This window comes from Rhineura floridana, chromosome 11 (assembly GCF_030035675.1).
Source record: "Rhineura floridana isolate rRhiFlo1 chromosome 11, rRhiFlo1.hap2, whole genome shotgun sequence".
Taxonomy (NCBI): Eukaryota; Metazoa; Chordata; class Lepidosauria; order Squamata; family Rhineuridae; genus Rhineura; species Rhineura floridana.
The window spans coordinates 50,821,357-50,839,242 of NC_084490.1; the positions used below are offsets into that span (position 1 = coordinate 50,821,357).

The 17,886-nt window shown below is 43.5% G+C and overlaps 1 protein-coding gene across 2 annotated transcripts; it reads right to left on the reverse strand.

Moving 5' to 3' along the window:
- Positions 1-349: 349 nt before the first annotated feature.
- On the reverse strand, positions 350-17,356 carry LOC133366999 (myelomonocytic growth factor-like). 2 transcript variants are annotated; one of them, XM_061590571.1, is made up of 5 exons: positions 17,183-17,356; positions 12,907-13,070; positions 10,164-10,271; positions 6,386-6,532; positions 350-3,200 (listed from the first exon to the last, which is right to left on the reverse strand). In XM_061590571.1, exons 1-5 carry the CDS (start codon positions 17,196-17,198, stop codon positions 3,048-3,050), a joined length of 588 nt encoding a protein of 195 aa, XP_061446555.1. In that variant the 5' UTR covers positions 17,199-17,356; the 3' UTR covers positions 350-3,047. The 2 variants fall into 2 exon arrangements, with proteins under 2 accessions (XP_061446555.1, XP_061446556.1); XM_061590572.1 differs by having other exon boundaries at positions 17,125-17,193.
- Between the last annotated feature and the right edge of the window lie 530 nt (positions 17,357-17,886).

Here is a 17,886-nt window from a genome sequence, read left to right on the forward strand (position 1 = left end):
GGTGAGTTGCATGTTTACAGCCTCAGTCACTCAACTAACATTTCACAATGATTTCAAGGGGATCCAAATGCAATCTGAAACATCTGTGTAGTCTTTATGCCAGCCCACTAAAGTGGCCTATAATTATCACTGGATTACAGATGGCAAATTGAGACAGAAGACCTGTCTTAAGCATGTGAACAATGTCACATCTGAACTGGGGACATTGCAGCTCACCCTGAAACCCACTAAGTTATACCCTTTCTCTGATCAATTGGCTACTCCAGTATTTCCTTTCATTCATGCTTCACTTTGGTCCCAACACATTAATAAACTTCAACACCAAATTTGATTGAATGATGATCATTTTTATTTCTACTCAAGAATGACATATTCCACATTATTATAAATAAAAGTTCAATTTTGGAAGTATTAACTACATTGGAAATGCTGATTGGTATTATAATTGAAGCATTGAGACTCTACATATAAATATTATGTACTAATAGATGCCCTGGTAACCAATTACTTCTACCTTTTAAAATAAAAATATAAATAAGTTTTAAAACTGCCATATCCATTCTACTTAATATCATGGTCACATATTTTTTATAAACATTAAAAAATTAAATATTTATATCCTGCCTCTTCCACTCATGTAGGGCATTCAGAGTAGCTTATAGATACAAGAAACACCTAAAATCAGAATCACTACTTACAGTGATGCCACAAAAAAACTAAACAGCATAATATATATATGTTGCAGTCAGAATGCTCTGATGTTCCAAGCCAAATTCCAGGTATTGCTTTCTCCATTACCTCATTACATTTACAGTATTACTAGCCATGTCATTCCAGTAGCCTTCTGTTACAGGTGCTTGCAGCAGGAGAATCTGAAGCTAACAGAGTTCACAAACTTTAAAGGGAGGAACAGTTTGCCTTAGTTGTGGGTACTGGTCTAAAATCTACAAGTAGCATCATAGGTACGTCTCCAGCAAAGAGCAAAGCAATTTTAAGTAAAATTTAAAATGGAATTCTATACAGATCGATAACAATTTATGTAAAGATGATTCATTACAATAAAAAGATCTACTTTTAAATCATAAATTAATATCATAAATCCAAGAAAGCTAAAATATCCAGTAGCATAGCACATTGTAGGAACAGATCCAAAAGAAAATCAGTAATGAATGTCTGTTTCTCTAAGGTTTGAGCTATATACATCTCTATGTGCAAAGCAGGGGTGGGAAGCCCGTGGCTCTCAAAAGGTTATTGATCTTTAACTCCCATCAACCTAACTATTGGCTATGACAGCTGGGGCTGATGGGAGTCCCGCAGCCTGGAGAAGGCCACAGGTTCCCCAATACTGGTGTAAAGGCAGCCCTACTATTCAACAAGGTGAAGCAGGTTGTTTCACATGGCAACAAGGCCAGCATCACACCTGGCATCTTTGGGCAGCTGCCAGGGCTGACCCATGCCCTAAGTCCACCTCATTATTATAGGGCCCAGTGCTACAAGCAGCACAAAGCAGCTAGGTCTGAATGTCTCACAACGGCCCAACACTGGGGCACTGTAGGAAATTTAGATGGTGGTCCTCAGCCAAATCAACAATCTGCTGATTACAGCAAATGAGGACAGCAGTTTCAGAATTCTCATCTACTGATGAAGTTCCAACATACATTGGAGAAGTCTATGTATACATATGGTCCATAGTCAGTATCTCCCATCTGCAAGAAGCATAGAGAGATGCACAGCACATGCCCAAAAGACTGTCAGAAGTGGAAACCAGAAATTCCCATTGTTCACCACCCTGCAGTTTGGTCCAGCTACCAATAGCCAGTACTCTTTATGTTTAAATATTAAACAGTAGCTTAACATTGTATATATCTCGACATGTGCACCACAACAAGGCTGTGGGCACTGCAAGATGCACACCAAGACTAGCTGAAACCACATTGTCTTTAATAATCACAAATATTCTATCACACAGTTAATCTAACAGTTTTGGTATAAATATTAAATAAGTGATAAATACACTAATACCAACAAAGTTATTAAAGATCTAAGGGCAAAATGTTAAGATGCATCAAAGTTGTTTTCAGATACAATAAATAAAAATAAATAACCTCAATAAATAAAAAACACTGTTGCAGGAATTGCCATAAAGATATTTCACTAGAAATTCGGCAATGAAAATGAGAAGGTATTTCCATGCAAATGTCAAGTTTCAATCATGAGAAAAGTACATTTTCCAAAACATCTAATCCAAAATTATAATTCTACAAAATACGTGAGATGAGCCCATTCCAGAAGTAGCCAGCGTGGTGTCCTCCATATGTTGGTTGACTCCAGCTCCCATCATCCCTAACCATAGGTCATGATAGCTGGGCTGATGGAGGCTCAAGTCCAACATCTGGAAGAGACTGCGTGAGCTACCCCAGAGGTTCACCAGAGGAGTTATTGCAGGAGACTTAAGTCAACATTCTCTTATAAAATCCAGTTTCTAAAGATTCTCTGCATCAGCCTCTGAAAAATTATGTTTTCCCCCCCCCCAAGGGCAAGGAATTTAGTTTTGTGCATTGAGCATTTTGTTCGTGCCAAATATAGTGAAGTCTGTCCAATATATTTGGAGGGAACTCAGAATGGGGGATTGTACTTGATTTTTGATTATTAAAAAAGATTTAAGTTTACTTCAGTAACAAGAGTTACTTCCTGCTGGTGGAAGATGGCAAGCAGCAAAACGCCAAAGAAACCACAAAAGTGGCTTCTTTCAATTATTGTGCATGTCGTGCTCTACTGCTGCATTCTCTAAATATTATTTCAAGTTTCTACTCTGCTTTTTGTAGATAGCATCTTATAAATCTTTAGAAAATAAATATAATAAATAAATATTAAAAATTTAGGAAGCTGGAATTCTGTAGATTAAAACGAGTCCAGTCAGGAGAAGTGCAACTTTCTCCCCTCAGTCTGTTACTGCTTCTTAGACCCTCACAGGGTGCACAGGACTCTTCCTTCCTCTTCCTCCTGTCCAAGGTCTTATGGGAGAATCCTGTATGCCACCCATTACATTATGACCTGCAGTGCCTCAGCGCTCGTAAAGTTGCCTCCATGAATTTCTGGAGATTGCCGAGGATGAGATAACTCCCAATCTCTCTTTGATTTTGCAGGGCCAGGTTTTCTGCCTGGGGGTAGGTGACAATGGCCATCCCACTTTCTTCCATCTGAAATGGGGAGGTAGAAAGAAAAATATTCACATTAGTCCCTGGAATGCAGCCATGTCCGCCACATGCTTAGAAGACCCATTTTTTCTGAAAGTTGGAAATACATCTTGTTTTTTTATCCCACACTGAAAACCCAGAATGTTGCAATTTGATAAGAAGCCCTTTAGAGTAAGGAATATCACTCTGCTTTTTAAAGAAGTTAAACAGAGAAGGCTCTTCATCAGGGATGAGTAACCTGTGGTCTTCCAGATGCTGTTCGACTCTCTTCTGCTATCAGCCTCAGCCAGCACGGTCAATGGTCAGGGATGATGGGAACTGTATTCTGGAGGGCCACAGGTTCCCCACCCCTACAAGCTAGGGATCACTGGGAAGACCAGAAGAATTGGGAGTTCATAGGACCATCCATCTTAAGAAGCTCAACTGGAGTGCATACCGCAGATCAGAAAAGGTACTGCCAGGGCCAAGAAGATGCCAGCATGGTTAACAAGCAAAGTCAAGGAAGCTCTTAGAGGCAAAAAGTCTTCCTTCAGAAAATGGAAGTCTTATCCAAATGAAGAAAATAAAAAAGAACACAAACTCTGGCAAAAGAAATGCAAGAAGACAATAAGGGATGCTAAAAAAGAATTTGAGGAGCACATTGCTAAGAACATAAAAACCAACAACAAAAAATTCTATAAATACATCCAAAGCAGGAGACCATCTAGGGAGACAATTGGACCCTTGGATGATAAGGGAGTCAAAGGTGTACTAAAGAACGATAAGGAGATTGCAGAGAAGCTAAATGAATTCTTTGCATCTGTCTTCACAGTGGAAGATATAGGGCAGATCCCTGAACCTGAACTAACATTTGCAGGAAGGGATTCTGAGGAACTGAGACAAATAGTGGTAATGAGAGAGGAAGTTCTAAGCTTAATGGACAATATAAAAACTGACAAATCACCGGGCCCGGATGGCATCCACCCGAGAGTTCTCAAAGAACTCAAAGGTGAAATTGCTGATCTGCTAACTAAAATATGTAACTTGTCCCTCGGGTCCTCCTCCGTGCCTGAGGACTGGAAAGTGGCAAATGTAACGCCAATCTTCAAAAAGAGATCCAGAGGGGATCCCGGAAATTACAGGCCAGTTAGCTTAACTTCTGTCCCTGGAAAACTGGTAGAAAGTATTATTAAAGCTAGATTAACTAAGCACATAGAAGAACAAGCCTTGCTGAAGCAGAGCCAGCATGGCTTCTGCAAGGGAAAGTCCTGTCTCAGTAACCTATTAGAATTCTTTGAGAGTGTCAACAAGCATATAGATAGAGGTGATCCAGTGGACATAGTGTACTTAGACATTCAAAAAGCGTTTGACAAGGTACCTCACCAAAGGCTTCTGGGGAAGCTTAGCAGTCATGGAATAAGAGGAGAGGTCCTCTTGTGGATAAGGAATTGGTTAAGAAGCAGAAAGCAGAGAGTAGGAATAAACGGACAGTTCTCCCAATGGAGGGCTGTAGAAAGTGGAGTCCCTCAAGGATCGGTATTGGGACCTGTACTTTTCAACTTGTTCATTAATGACCTAGAATTAGGAGTGAGCAGTGAAGTGGCCAAGTTTGCTGACGACACTAAATTGTTCAGGGTTGTTAAAACAAAAAGGGATTGCGAAGAGCTCCAAAAAGACCTCTCCAAACTGAGTGAATGGGCGGAAAAATGGCAAATGCAATTCAATATAAACAAGTGTAAAATTATGCATATTGGAGCAAAAAATCTTAATTTCACATATACGCTCATGGGGTCTGAACTGGCGGTGACCGACCAGGAGAGAGACCTCGGGGTTGTAGTGGACAGCACGATGAAAATGTCGACCCAGTGTGCGGCAGCTGTGAAAAAGGCAAATTCCATGCTAGCAATAATTAGGAAAGGTATTGAAAATAAAACAGCCGATATCATAATGCCGTTGTATAAATCTATGGTGTGGCCGCATTTGGAATACTGTGTACAGTTCTGGTCGCCTCATCTCAAAAAGGATATTATAGAGTTGGAAAAGGTTCAGAAGAGGGCAACCAGAATGATCAAGGGGATGGAGCGACTCCCTTACGAGGAAAGGTTGCAGCATTTGGGGCTTTTTAGTTTAGAGAAAAGGCGGGTCAGAGGAGACATGATAGAAGTGTATAAAATTATGCATGGCATTGAGAAAGTGGATAGAGAAAAGTTCTTCTCCCTCTCTCATAATACTAGAACTCATGGACATTCAAAGAAGCTGAATGTTGGAAGATTCAGGACAGACAAAAGGAAGTACTTCTTTACTCAGCGCATAGTTAAACTATGGAATTTGCTCCCACAAGATGCAGTAATGGCCACCAGCTTGGACGGCTTTAAAAGAAGATTAGACAAATTCATGGAGGACAGGGCTATCAATGGCTACTAGCCATGATGGCTGTGCTCTGCCACCCTAGTCAGAGGCAGCATGCTTCTGAAAGCCAGTTGCCGGAAGCCTCAGGAGGGGAGAGTGTTCTTGCACTCGGGTCCTGCTTGCAGGCTTCCCCCAGGCACCTGGTTGGCCACTGTGAGAACAGGATGCTGGACTAGATGGGCCACTGGCCTGATCCAGCAGGCTCTTCTTATGTTCTTAAGGGGAGGATTATGGAGCATTGGTTTCCATAGGCAGGCATCATTGTAAATAAGATGCACAATCATGCTCTCTTAAAAAAACAGAAGGACAGAATGACTGCTAGTGCTATCTAAAGTTAACACCACAACATACTGACCAATGTTTTCCAAAGGAAATCAAGTGAGAATGAGGCCAAGGCAAGCTGTGGCGAGAAGCCAGTTTTGGAAGCAGTCTTCACTTGCAATTCATCTTCCTGATCCTGCCTCTATGTTGCCCATCTGGACAGAGGAGCAACAAAGGCTGGGGAAAAGAGGCACCAATGCAGTGGCAGCTAGGACAAGCCATGCCAGAAGTACATCTGGGCTCACACTCCACCGCTGTGTTGGTGCCACTGAGGCCAGCAAGGCCATCACCACGTCCATCATCACTCTTCCAGGAGGGAAAGCAACTATCAGGTGCAGGCAACAGAGCCTGCTAAAATAGTTATGATGTACACACAGGGTAGTCTTACAAGATATTAGTGCCCCCAGAGACCCTAGTGCAAGCACTTGCTCTGCCCCCTTCTCAGTCTAACCTGCGCAAACAGTAAGCCACCTTCTCACCTGCCGTTGGATGTTGATGGATAGGTTTAAGATGTCCAGCTGGAGGCCAGACACTTGGTCAGTGTAACTTGACAGGATCTGGCCAATATGTGAGAGGCTGCTATGGTAGGTGTGGAGGCCTGCCTGTATCTGGTTGAAGCAACCTTCCTACAAGAACAAGAATTAAAAGGGGGAGAAGGGTTATGGTCTTTATCTGGCTAGATCTCACATGCACATACACATACAGAGCTTTTCCCAGTTCAGGGATTGTTTAGGCTGGAGATCACAGTTTTCTATTTCCAGAGCACTGCAGGTGTTTAAGAGCAGGCTTGTTTAACTTATTTTGGACATATATATCATGCATTTCAGTAAAAATTCTCAGGGCAGTCAACATACAGTCATTCCCCGTCCACCTCTCCTGAGAAAGATTTATGTTGTTTCAAACAAAGTTTGATCAGAGATGCCAGCAAGACAAAAGGGTGCCTGCATGTAGGCCACCGAAACAAATGCCTCTCAAACCAGTTTCGGCTCTTCAAAATATACACAGCAACCAAATTTGGAGTGGGTGAGTAAATAAACCACATTTACATCATGAGATTAAATACTAGGAGCGGCTTAGTTTGAGCAGATATGGATTAGGAGACTGGGGTGGAGAGAGAATAGGAAAAGAAAGAGGGTGTTAAACATGTAAAGTTGGTATGAAGGAGAAGATTCAGCTTCTCTGCCAAAGAACAAACCAGGAAGATGCTAAAGGTTGATATGTTGAGGCTAGAAAAATTAAGCAGGCCACCCATCAGAGCTGGTGAGAAGAAAAAAGGTTTCCCCATGATAGGCAAGGCAAGACAAGACATTCTACAAAAATATAGGAGACTGACATCTGCGTTATTGCTCAAGCTCTCTCTACACTGCACCCACTTAGTAAACTGGCAGCAATTAGATTGTTAAGAAATATTTGCTGTGTGCTAGGAAAACATGAAGGGGAATGTTCTCTGCATGCTGTTATCAGTGATATTTAGCTATTTGGTAATATTCCTCTCCTCTTGAGAGGTTGAATACACATGATCTTACAGAGGTGTGGTTCAATGTCCCCTGGAAATAAGGCCTGTCTTCACAAAATCTAATTTAAGCCCAAGATCAGCTTCAGAACTCATTTTGAGTGTTAGGATGTGGCCTAGGGAAAGGTGCAAGGGAGTGTGGGTATTTGAGCATGGGTAGAGTCTTCTTCCTCCATCACTGGTTAACTAAAACCAGCCTTTGGGATGGTCAGACAGGGTTTCTAGATTAGATGTATCTGAGCCTCAGTGTCTTTTAAAAGTTAGCATTAAAGTGGGATTAGTTTTAATCCGGTGACAGCCACAAGTTTTATTATTCACGTTCAACTAAATGTGCATATGTAGGTCTAAAGAGAAAGCATGCCATCAACAAAATGCACATGCCATCTAGGCATTACCTTTAAAAGAGGGATGGGGTGAGAGTATGTGTGTGTCTTTATATGAGAGAGAGAGAGAGAGAGAGAGAGAGAGAGAGAGAGAGAGAGAGAGAGAGAGAGATGAAGGCACCTAAAATGGCACCTACCACCAGCAATTTTATTAGGTAAAAAACCTAACTACTACAAGTCAGCTACTTAGTGGGGAAAAATCCCCCTAGTTGACAAATAGGTTTATAATAGATTTCGCTAATTACGTGCCAATGAACATAGTAAGGCTAGAGGCCATTGCATCTGTTGAAGTGGGTTCTAATCCACAAAAGCTTTTGCTAATAAATGCAGTGGTGCTGTCAGGATGGGACTCTGGCGACAGAAATCCAGTGTCCCGCTCCGCAGAATGAGCAGGAAGGGCCACCAAAAGCAGTAGGGCTGGCTTACCATGTTGTTAATACATATTACCATCTAAAAGGTGCCCCCGCCAATAATACCATTTTGTCTGAAGTCCGAAATTAGCCAAGCACAGCCTGTTTTTAAAAAGCCATAATACTGTTTTTATTGCTCCCAACCAACATGGCTACCCAGTGGAGACTGATAGCTCCGTTGTCAGTGGGGGCATGAATCTGCTCCAGGTTTGAAGTTCAGATTAAAACCTGGAGCAGATTCAGTGCCCCACTGTCGGAAGGCAGAGCTGGGGTCCCGATCCCGGAGAGTTGGGAGAAGAGTATTCGGATGGATGGCAGAGGGAAGGGGGAGGAACTTCCCCCCTTTGGAGCGAAGACGAAACAGAGGAACTGCCAGTGATAAGGTCGCTTAGCAACGGGGAGCCTGAGCCCTCCCTGGACATTCTCACGCCTCCCCCTCTTTCAGGCTCAGAGCAAGAGGGGGAAGAGGGAGGGCTGCTCACAGCCGAAAAGCGGGGAGGCAGTTTACCATCAGCCCCTCCCCTATCCCCCATCTTGGAATCGGAAACTTCAGAAGAGGAGGGGGTGATGCTTCCCCCCTCACCGCGCACACGCAGACAGCTGAAAAGACAGGAGAGAAGGGGGGAAGGCGGGCAGTACCTGAGGGGCAGTTAAGGAGGAGCGAAAGATTGCGCGCCCGTTTGGCCCCTTCTTAAAGAACAGGCGGGAAGAAGTCCCTTGCTCTGTCAACTTTCTCCTAATGCCGCAGGACCTGTATCCCTGTATTGCTTCATGAGAAAACGCAGTCTTTGTTTGGATATTACCCTAATAAAACACGAATTAACTACAATCGTTGGTCTGGTTCCTGAGTCACATCCTGGGCCTGACACCCACAGACATCAGAGCTACCACCCTCCAGTGTGGCTACCCCTCTGTAAATACTACTACTACTTTTTATTTTTAAAAAATGGCTGTCTCAATGACCCTTGCGTACTATAGTCTTCTACAGTAACATTCCCAACCTCTTGCAATCGGGCCAAAAACAGATCCAGATCCTTCCGTCTTTCATGACCAAGCCCTTCTGTTAAGTACATATCTAATCTTGTCCACTCTGAATTCTTTTCACATCTTTGCTAACCCTTTGCTTCACTTGCAAGAGTGCTGAGCCAGTATTGCAGAATCAGGGGAATGGACAACATCTGGTTTGATTTCCAATAGGAATCTCTCCTTAACCCCCAAATCTATTTTTGGTAATGGCCCAGGAAACTACTGTGCTAGACATGAATAACTAATATTAACCAGTTTTTACGTGCATGTAGGAGGCTTGCAAAACACCTAGAATTCATCTTATTGCCACAGATGCTGCTCATCCACATGCCTTCTTGCATTGGGAGTCTGCAGGGCAATTGTCAAGGGTTGACATGGCCAGGCATCTGCTGAGGTACCTCACTCCAGCAGGGAACCCACTAAGAAGAGCCTGGACTTACTACAGTGAAGAAGACTCACTGAGGGAAGGGGTCCCATAGAGGGCATCACAGACTGCCCATGCTCATTGTTATAGTTGTGCTATTATACTGACCCCAAATGAGATGGCCTCGTTTCTCTAGGCTTTTGGATGGCTTTATAACCAAAATAAAAGTTGCTTAATGAACAGTTATGGGCACTTGATGTTACTAAAATGATCATACCAGGCATGAGAAGCAGCTGAATGAGTCAAGTCTGGCAAGAGTTTCCATAGCTGGCTGGCAGGCAGGCAGGCAGCAGCTTTGGGGTCTGCAAGTGGGTGCTGTCACTGACTTCAGGGCTTAGTGCTGGTTTTGTTCTGGCTTACTTCCACCTGCTCTGCCTGTATTCTTTGTAGACAGCTGTATCAAAGCTACCACCTTATTACAATGTTGTTGCCCTTAGACCATCTGGACAGTGGGAAAAATAACTGTTTAGGGCACATCAATGGCTTGTGGCTGCTACTCACCATATCACAAGGGTCTTTCTGACAATGTGAATGATCTGCTTGCTCAATGCCCAGGATGTGCCGCACCAGGAGCAGCTCACTGTCACTGCCAAGCTTGAATTCTTTACGCTGGAGAGCGAAAAAAGTAAAGAGATATGATCAGAAGATGTGGTGCCCTGGTAGCTATTATTAAGATTTATTAGTCGCTTGACACCCAAAGGTCCTCAAGCAACTTACACAGTGTTAAAACACAAATGAATCACACACACTATAAAACATAACAAACAACAACAAAACAGTAGCACCTACACACAGCCACAGGAAGGTTTGGCAGCATATGAAAGCATATCATCTCAATCTATCAAATGCCTGGGGGGAAAGGGTAAGCCTTTCCCTGGTGCTGAGAAGATGACAACAGAGGCACCAGGCAGATATAAAGCTTGCTTTCTCCTTACTGCTAAGCCCAGTATTCCACAATACAAAGGCAAGGGCTCCCCAATACTTGCTCTCACACACCCAGTCCTAGCAGCTGCAGAGTGCAGAAAACCTATCTGCTCATTCTGCAGATATACATATGAGCTTGTCCCACCCCCAAGAACCTAAAATTCCCTATTATTTGGTGCCCCGACTGGAACAAGGGGTCATAGTCAAGGAGTGCATGTCAAGTGACTCATAGTCATTTATGGAATCTCTTAGGACATATCAGTAAAACATCTCACAGAATAAAAGAGGTATGAATTGGAATAATCTATAGGAGCACTGGAAAGGGTGCAGAATTTGCCAAGACTCATCTCCCTCTTAAAGAGAGAAAAAGGAAAAGAAAAAAACAAATGGCACTACCAGCTTCCCAGTGCTTATGATGGGAAGTTAATGTTTTCAAGTGCATGGGCAATGTCTGTGGAAATCTCTGAAGCCAGAGATGGAGATTGATTAATACAATTTCCAGTGGTTGGAGGAGAAGAGCTGTAGAAATCTGCATAGCTCCTTGCGCTCTTCAACAAAACCAGAATTATGCCACACTAAAAATATAGAAGCTGAATGCAAATTTCTTTTGCACAATTCACACAGGATGCAGGATTCACCTTTCTGGATAACCTCAAGCAACTTACACAGTAAGTGATTAAGATGATAGTTTTTAAGCACTGAATTCATAAATCTTTATTTGAAGGCCATCTACTGCAACATGTTCTCCCTTTACTACAGGACATCAATATGTACGCATCATCACAAACACACAAAATCCAGACCAAATAATTTGATTCTAGTTAAAGGATTGCAGATGAGCCTCAAATATTAGCATCCATCGTAGTGTGGGTTTGCCACTGAGTGCGGATGACCTTTCCAAGCTGGCACAACCTCACAAATGCTGGGAAAGGCGAGACCAATGCATTTGTGCAGATTAAGTGAGGCCACAGCCTGGACAGAGTTCACAATGCTAGGAAAGAGAAATCTCCACTCTGTATGGGGTTAAGATTCTGTGACAAGCTGTAATTACTAGGAAATGCTGGAAAGCAAGTCCCATATCAGAATGACTTGCCAACTATTTTGTTTATCTGAGAACTCAGTCTGATGGGAAATAAGCTATTTTAACTTGATTTTGCTGAGCTGCACACTAATACTTTTCAGGGTATAATTGCTTTTTAAGCTGTTATGTTACTAGGGAGGGAAGTTATTACAGGATAAATTAGGCAGATGGGACTTTTTCAGGACTGGGCTCCAGTCTTGCTGCAACCTGTACTGGCACAATATTCATCCATCATTTGAAATTTGCCCTTTGAGGCCCACAGGGCATCACAGTTTCAAGAAGTCAACACATTTAGAAGTTGGCAAAATAATAGGTCCATGAATACAGAGAGCTGGAACCAGTCCTTCTGGAGCCCTCAGCAGGTTTTTGTTATCATTGACCATGGCATCATCTTGGATGGGCTGTCTGAACTGGGAATGGGTGGCACTGAGTTTCAGTGGTTCCCTACCTGGATGGACTATTCTCGAGGATATAATCTGGGCAACTGTTGCAAAGCCTTGTGGCTTTTATATTACCACAGGGATGGAGAACCTCTGGCTCTCCAGATGCTGTCAATTCCAATACTGTTGTGCCATTTCATTATTGCTCAAACATGTTTTTACGGTTCTAGGAGGTGTCCTGGAAGAGTCTAATAAACTGAGGGGCAACACAGAAATGTTTTAATACAAATAATCAATTTATGGCTTATTCCAGTTTAGCTTGGATGAGAGCAAGGCAAGACAAACCTTGTTCAAGCCTAGCTGCAAAGGAAAAACTGGGGGGAGAAAACCACCACCCAACCCGGTCAAGCCTGACATACACACAAATAAATATAATGCATTACTTTGTTTTGTTCCTTGGGATCAGGATAGTGTAATTGGCACAGACTATTATGCTGCATTGCTTTTAAGGAAGCAGACATCCTTTTCCTTCTTCTGTATCCATCTTAAGGATTTATATGCAGCTCAGTCCTATGCACGTTTATTTAGAACTAACTTAAAAGAGAGCTTACTTTCAGTGTGCATAAGTTGCAGACTTAGACATACTCCAGAACAGCCTTCCCCAACCTACTGCCTTCCAGATGCCTTGGACGACAGCTCCCATCATCCCTGACGATTGACCATGATGGCTGGGGCCAATGGGAGTTGTAGTCCTAGCATGTCTGGAGGGCACTGGGTTGAAGGCTGCTGTAGACAAGCTGTGCACCTCTCTCTGTGCAGTGTTCCTTGCCCAATATTTTCCCTTTCACTTGCAACTCACCACACGCTCCTTCACTGAAGCAACATCTCTCTTTATCTTGGAGACAAATTCCCGGTTTTTCTGTATGAATTGCTGGAATCCTGGGTCCCCAGAAGACTCTGTTAGGGGTGCAGCTGAGCACATCAACCACCACAGTGTGATGCTGATCAGGGAAAGAATAACACCTGGGAGGAGGAAGAGAGAATGAGGAGGACATAAAATAAAAAGTTAAAAGCTTAAAAAGCATCCGAAGCCTGCCCTGGCTATTTTGGTGCTTTTGGAATACCCAACTGAAAGTGCAACCACTAGGACATTCTCCTAAATAATAATATGAAGATTATTTCTACCCTGCCTTTTAGGGTAAGCCCTCCCAGTGTAACTCACAACAAAAATGTTAAACAATGGAACAACACCACCATAAGAGTAGCTCCATCAACACCAGCTGAGCCAGCCTTCTCCAACTTGGTTCCCTCCAGATGTTTTGGACTACAATTGCCATCATCCCCAACCATTGGCTGTGCTGGCTGGGGCTGATGGGAATTGGAGTCCATAACAACTGGAGGGCACCAGGTTGGGGGAAAGCTGAACTAAACAAGAGCACTACTATCACTTGTTCAATGAGGTTGTACAAGAGAACTTCCCAGAGGGTTACTTAACGCAGATCAGCAATACCAGTCTCCCCCTTTTAACAGCACCGCATATTCACCCCTTGCCGCCACCTCACAATGTTAGGAAGGAACACCTCTGAGGAAAGCTCAAGCAGGAAAGACTTAGAAGAGCATTTATTTACACCCACCCTTACACACTATTCACTAAGTAACACCCTTTCCATCTGTAGCACAAGGGTCCCCCCCCTTTCAGTTACAAGACTGAATTAGGCACACTAATCTCATCCCAAGATATTCATATGCTTCATGTTGCTCCTGATGTACAAGACTTCAGTCACTATATTTTATCACCCTATAAGAGTTGAAACAATCACGTCTCCTTGACTAAACAGTTTATGAATTGCAGGAGACAGCTATACGGGAAGGCATGAAGGTCTGCATGTGTATGTGAAGGGGGCATATTAAATTGTCCAGCGTTCCTCATGGTAATAACATGTCAGGGGCATTTTGTGTTATTATTCAGTGGGTTGCAGAGCCACCTGAATAGGGGAGGGGGGGAGGCAGGCCCCCCAGCACCTGCTTGAGGATGATGGGTGCCAGTTTTGACCTGCATCTAGTTCAGCATCCTGTTTTCTCACCAATACCTCTGAGAAGTCCACAAGTAGGACATGAAGACAACAGCCCTTCCTCAACATTTGTCCCCCTGCAAGTGGTTCTTGGTGGCATACTGCCTGTGAACATGGAAGTTCTATTGATTTTCCATGTAGGCCTTGTTCATGAGGCACCTATAATCAGTGGTTGCTATCAGGGTAGGACTTTAGGGCAGTCATCCAAGGCCCCACTCAGCAGAATGAACAGGAGGGTCCTTAACCACAGCAGGACTGGCTTACCACAGTTTGAAGTAAACACATATTATCCCCCAATTACCATCTTAAGGGGGGGGGGAGAACATTGCAGCCACTGCAGTTTGTTAAGGATACTAGGAACTGTAGCATTGTGAGGGATAAAATATAGTTCCTAGGATTCTTTGAGGGAAAGTCAAGCACTTGAAATAAATAAACTTTAAAAGTATGGTGTAGATGTGACCTAAAACTTGAAAATTACCTAACTGCACTACCGTTTATAGTGAGAGCCTATCTATATACTTCAGGGCCATAGCTATGGGGAGGCTGCACAAACCTTGGCCTCAAAGTTGTTCCAAGCTCCTTGCCTGGACATTAAGCTTTCAGTTGAAGAAGAAGAAACAAGAGGAAAGACAATACTTTCTCCAATTGACTTACAGAGACATGGAAATTATTCTGCCCAATCGCTCAGTAAAAAGTAATTCTGTTTCTCAAGTATTCTGACAGTAAAGGTAAAGGTGTCCCTGCACTTATAGTGCGAGTCGTTTCCGACTCTTAAGGTGACGTCTTGCAACGTTTACTAGGCAGACCGTATATACGGGGTGGGATTATCAGTTCCTTCCCTGGCCTTTCTTTACCCTCCAGCGTATGCCAGGTACTCATTTTACCCGGATGGATGGAAGGCTGAGTGAACCTCTACCCCTTTTACTGGAGATTCGACTTCCTCCTTCCGTTGGAATCGAACTCCTACTGGCACTCAAAAACACCAATTTAGTTGTGACTAGTTATTCAGATATTTAAATCATAAATGAGCAGCTTTGAATGTTAAATAAAGGCCTGAGTGTGTGGCCCATCGCCAACACCACAAATCTCACTCCTAATGCACCCTTCGTGCGTGTGCGTGTAGTATGGGTAGAGACCTCAGACATTATTATAATCAGATCTTTTTAAATATCACATAGCAGCCCTTGCCACAGCTCAGCCCAAATTGTGCATACGATTTTAACAGCAGTTAAATCCGAAAGGGTTTTTAAATCCACGCTACTAGGGCACGGTGAAGAGAGGGAGACAGGGCCAACCAGTCTTTGGGGATCGATGAGGCAGAAATGAGAGAGAGGCCGCGGAGTGCAAAAAAAGTCACAGGCTAAGGAAAGATCCAGCCAGACTTTGTTTGTTTACCTCCAGGCAAGGATGTCCCTCGTGTCACCCTTGTCAAGCTTATTTTCCGGCGGGGCGAGGAAGGTGCGAGAATACCCACAACTCCACATTTTGTCTCTAGAAAGCAGCCCACACAGGCAGGGCTGGGGCGCAGCCTAGATGCTCTTGCCGAACTTATTGGGCATTCTTCCCCACAGGAGTTGATGGCTCCTCGCTCATCCCGTTTGGGGTGTTCTTCGTTTTTACAGAATTAACTACAGCAGGAGAGGCAGTGACTCGCGCAAACGCAATACTTTCTCAAAAATAAAGTGCCTGGAGAAGTGGCAATTCCGTTTTCTCAGCTTGGATGCGTGTGTGTGGAGAAATCCCTGCTCAGGTATAAAGCAGAAGCGACTCGCGCTTTTGTTTCGTGTGAAGGGGTGGTGGAGAAGGGGGTAAGTGAAGGGAAAAAATAATCTGAATTAAAACATAATCCCACCCCCACATCTTTCCTGCTCTCAGTTTAAACTCGCAGCCTCACGCCGCCTTTTGGTTTTAAAAACGGCGTGGGAAGAGTGAAAGAAGCCTACTTGCGACAGCGTGCGGGCCGGGGCCTCGGCTCGATTGGGTGGCCTGTGGCAAGTCAATTTCTTGTAGTCTAAACTAGTTGCTGTAGGTGGTAGATTCCAGACTAGTGGGGTCTACTTTGTTTTGTATGCTAGCTTAGAATTAGATCCACCAGCCAGGTACAAAGAAAAAACATTTAGAATTCCACTGCACAAAAACTCACTTCCCGGTTGTCTTAATTGCAGCAGTGTAACTTAAGGCAAAGGCCAGTCATGTTGCTGCCGCTATTGTTATAAGCACTCCGGAGTCAGAAATCCTTGCCGATTTACTGCAAATCACCCAGTGATCTACCTTGGGCCTAAACTATACCACGGGCTTGAGGATAAATTACAAAGCAACTTCAACACACAGAAGAGGGTGTGAGTGGAAAATGCCTGCGAAAAAGAACTAGTATGAAGATCTGGGGCGTCTCCATCATGTGGCAGTCAATTCCAGGGGTTAACGCTGTTTATTCTGCCTTTAGCCTCGGATAAGTCATTCGAAGAGCCAGGGTCCTTGGGAAACTGGAGGTACCACTTCGAACTCGTTTGAGGAAGAACAGGGAATATAAGCGATATAATAAGGTTTGAAATAACTTGCTTTTCTACCCGAGTCCGTGGCATAGGGAGGCTAGGAACTCTGAGCAAAATTTTCCCTTCCCAGCCCCCTTAAGACTGACAACCGGGACCAGCACCTTGCTCAGAAAAACCTAAACAAACGAACAAGCCCAAGGTTTATTATCCTTAAACATCTCTCCTAACTGGTTTGACCTTAACCACTTTGGAACGCTTAGCTCGCCATCCTTTCCATCATAAAACGTGTTTTTTTAAAATTGCTCAATTCCGGATTTGGGGGGGGGGAGGAGGAGTAAGAGAAGATAAATGCCTCGTTCAAACCTCAATTCTTCCTCCCTTCCCACCCACTCTCCGCCCCTCTTTTAGTAGGGAATAGTAATATAGATTTATCCTCCTTACAAATAAAGAAACCCAGGTGCGATTGTACAAACTTATTTTGCCTACCCAAGCATAAGTCCGCATGAAACTCACCAACTCGCTCTCTACTAGACGCCTAGCACGGACCTGACCAAAGTTCCAGGATACTTACTTCGTTCTGAGTTCATCCTTCTCAAAGCTTTCTCTTTGCTTTTTATCTCCTCCCTCTTTTTTTCCTTCTCTCCACGAGATGCCTGATGACGCCTTGACAGTACTGCTGCCGGGAATTAAAACACCAGGAGCGACTTAGTTGCTTCTGTGTCCAAAGGCGACTGTGAAAGGTTTCCTTAGCCATTAGGGGTATTTATAGGGAGTTTGGGGAAATTCCTCCCATGGAATTAAAGGTGTGGCCATTAACGCGAATTGAGAAAGGGGAGTCATTTTTAATATCCTGCAGGTCCTTGAGTAGATAGGGTAAGAGGCTGTGGTTTTTCATAATTCACTTAAAAACAAACCTCCACAATTCTAGCTCAAGGGTCAAGTCATCACTTTTTCACAGTTAAGCAATTTGTGCAATGGGAACTTTCTTCAGTCCCCCATCTGTGAAATGGGAGTTACATTGACCAGGCTGTTTTCAGGTGTTTTGCTTAAATTAGCTGAGCAACTGACTATATACAGGAGATTTAATACCTGCACTGGGCAACATGTACATTTGATTTTATAATATCCAGCCTTCCACATTTTTTTAAAAAAAGCTTTATTTTAAACCTTTTCTTGTTGTTCTTATGTGCCTCCAAGTAGACTACGACTTATGGTGACCCTATGAATCAGCAGCCTCCAACAGCATCTGTCATGAACCACCCTGTTCAGATCTTG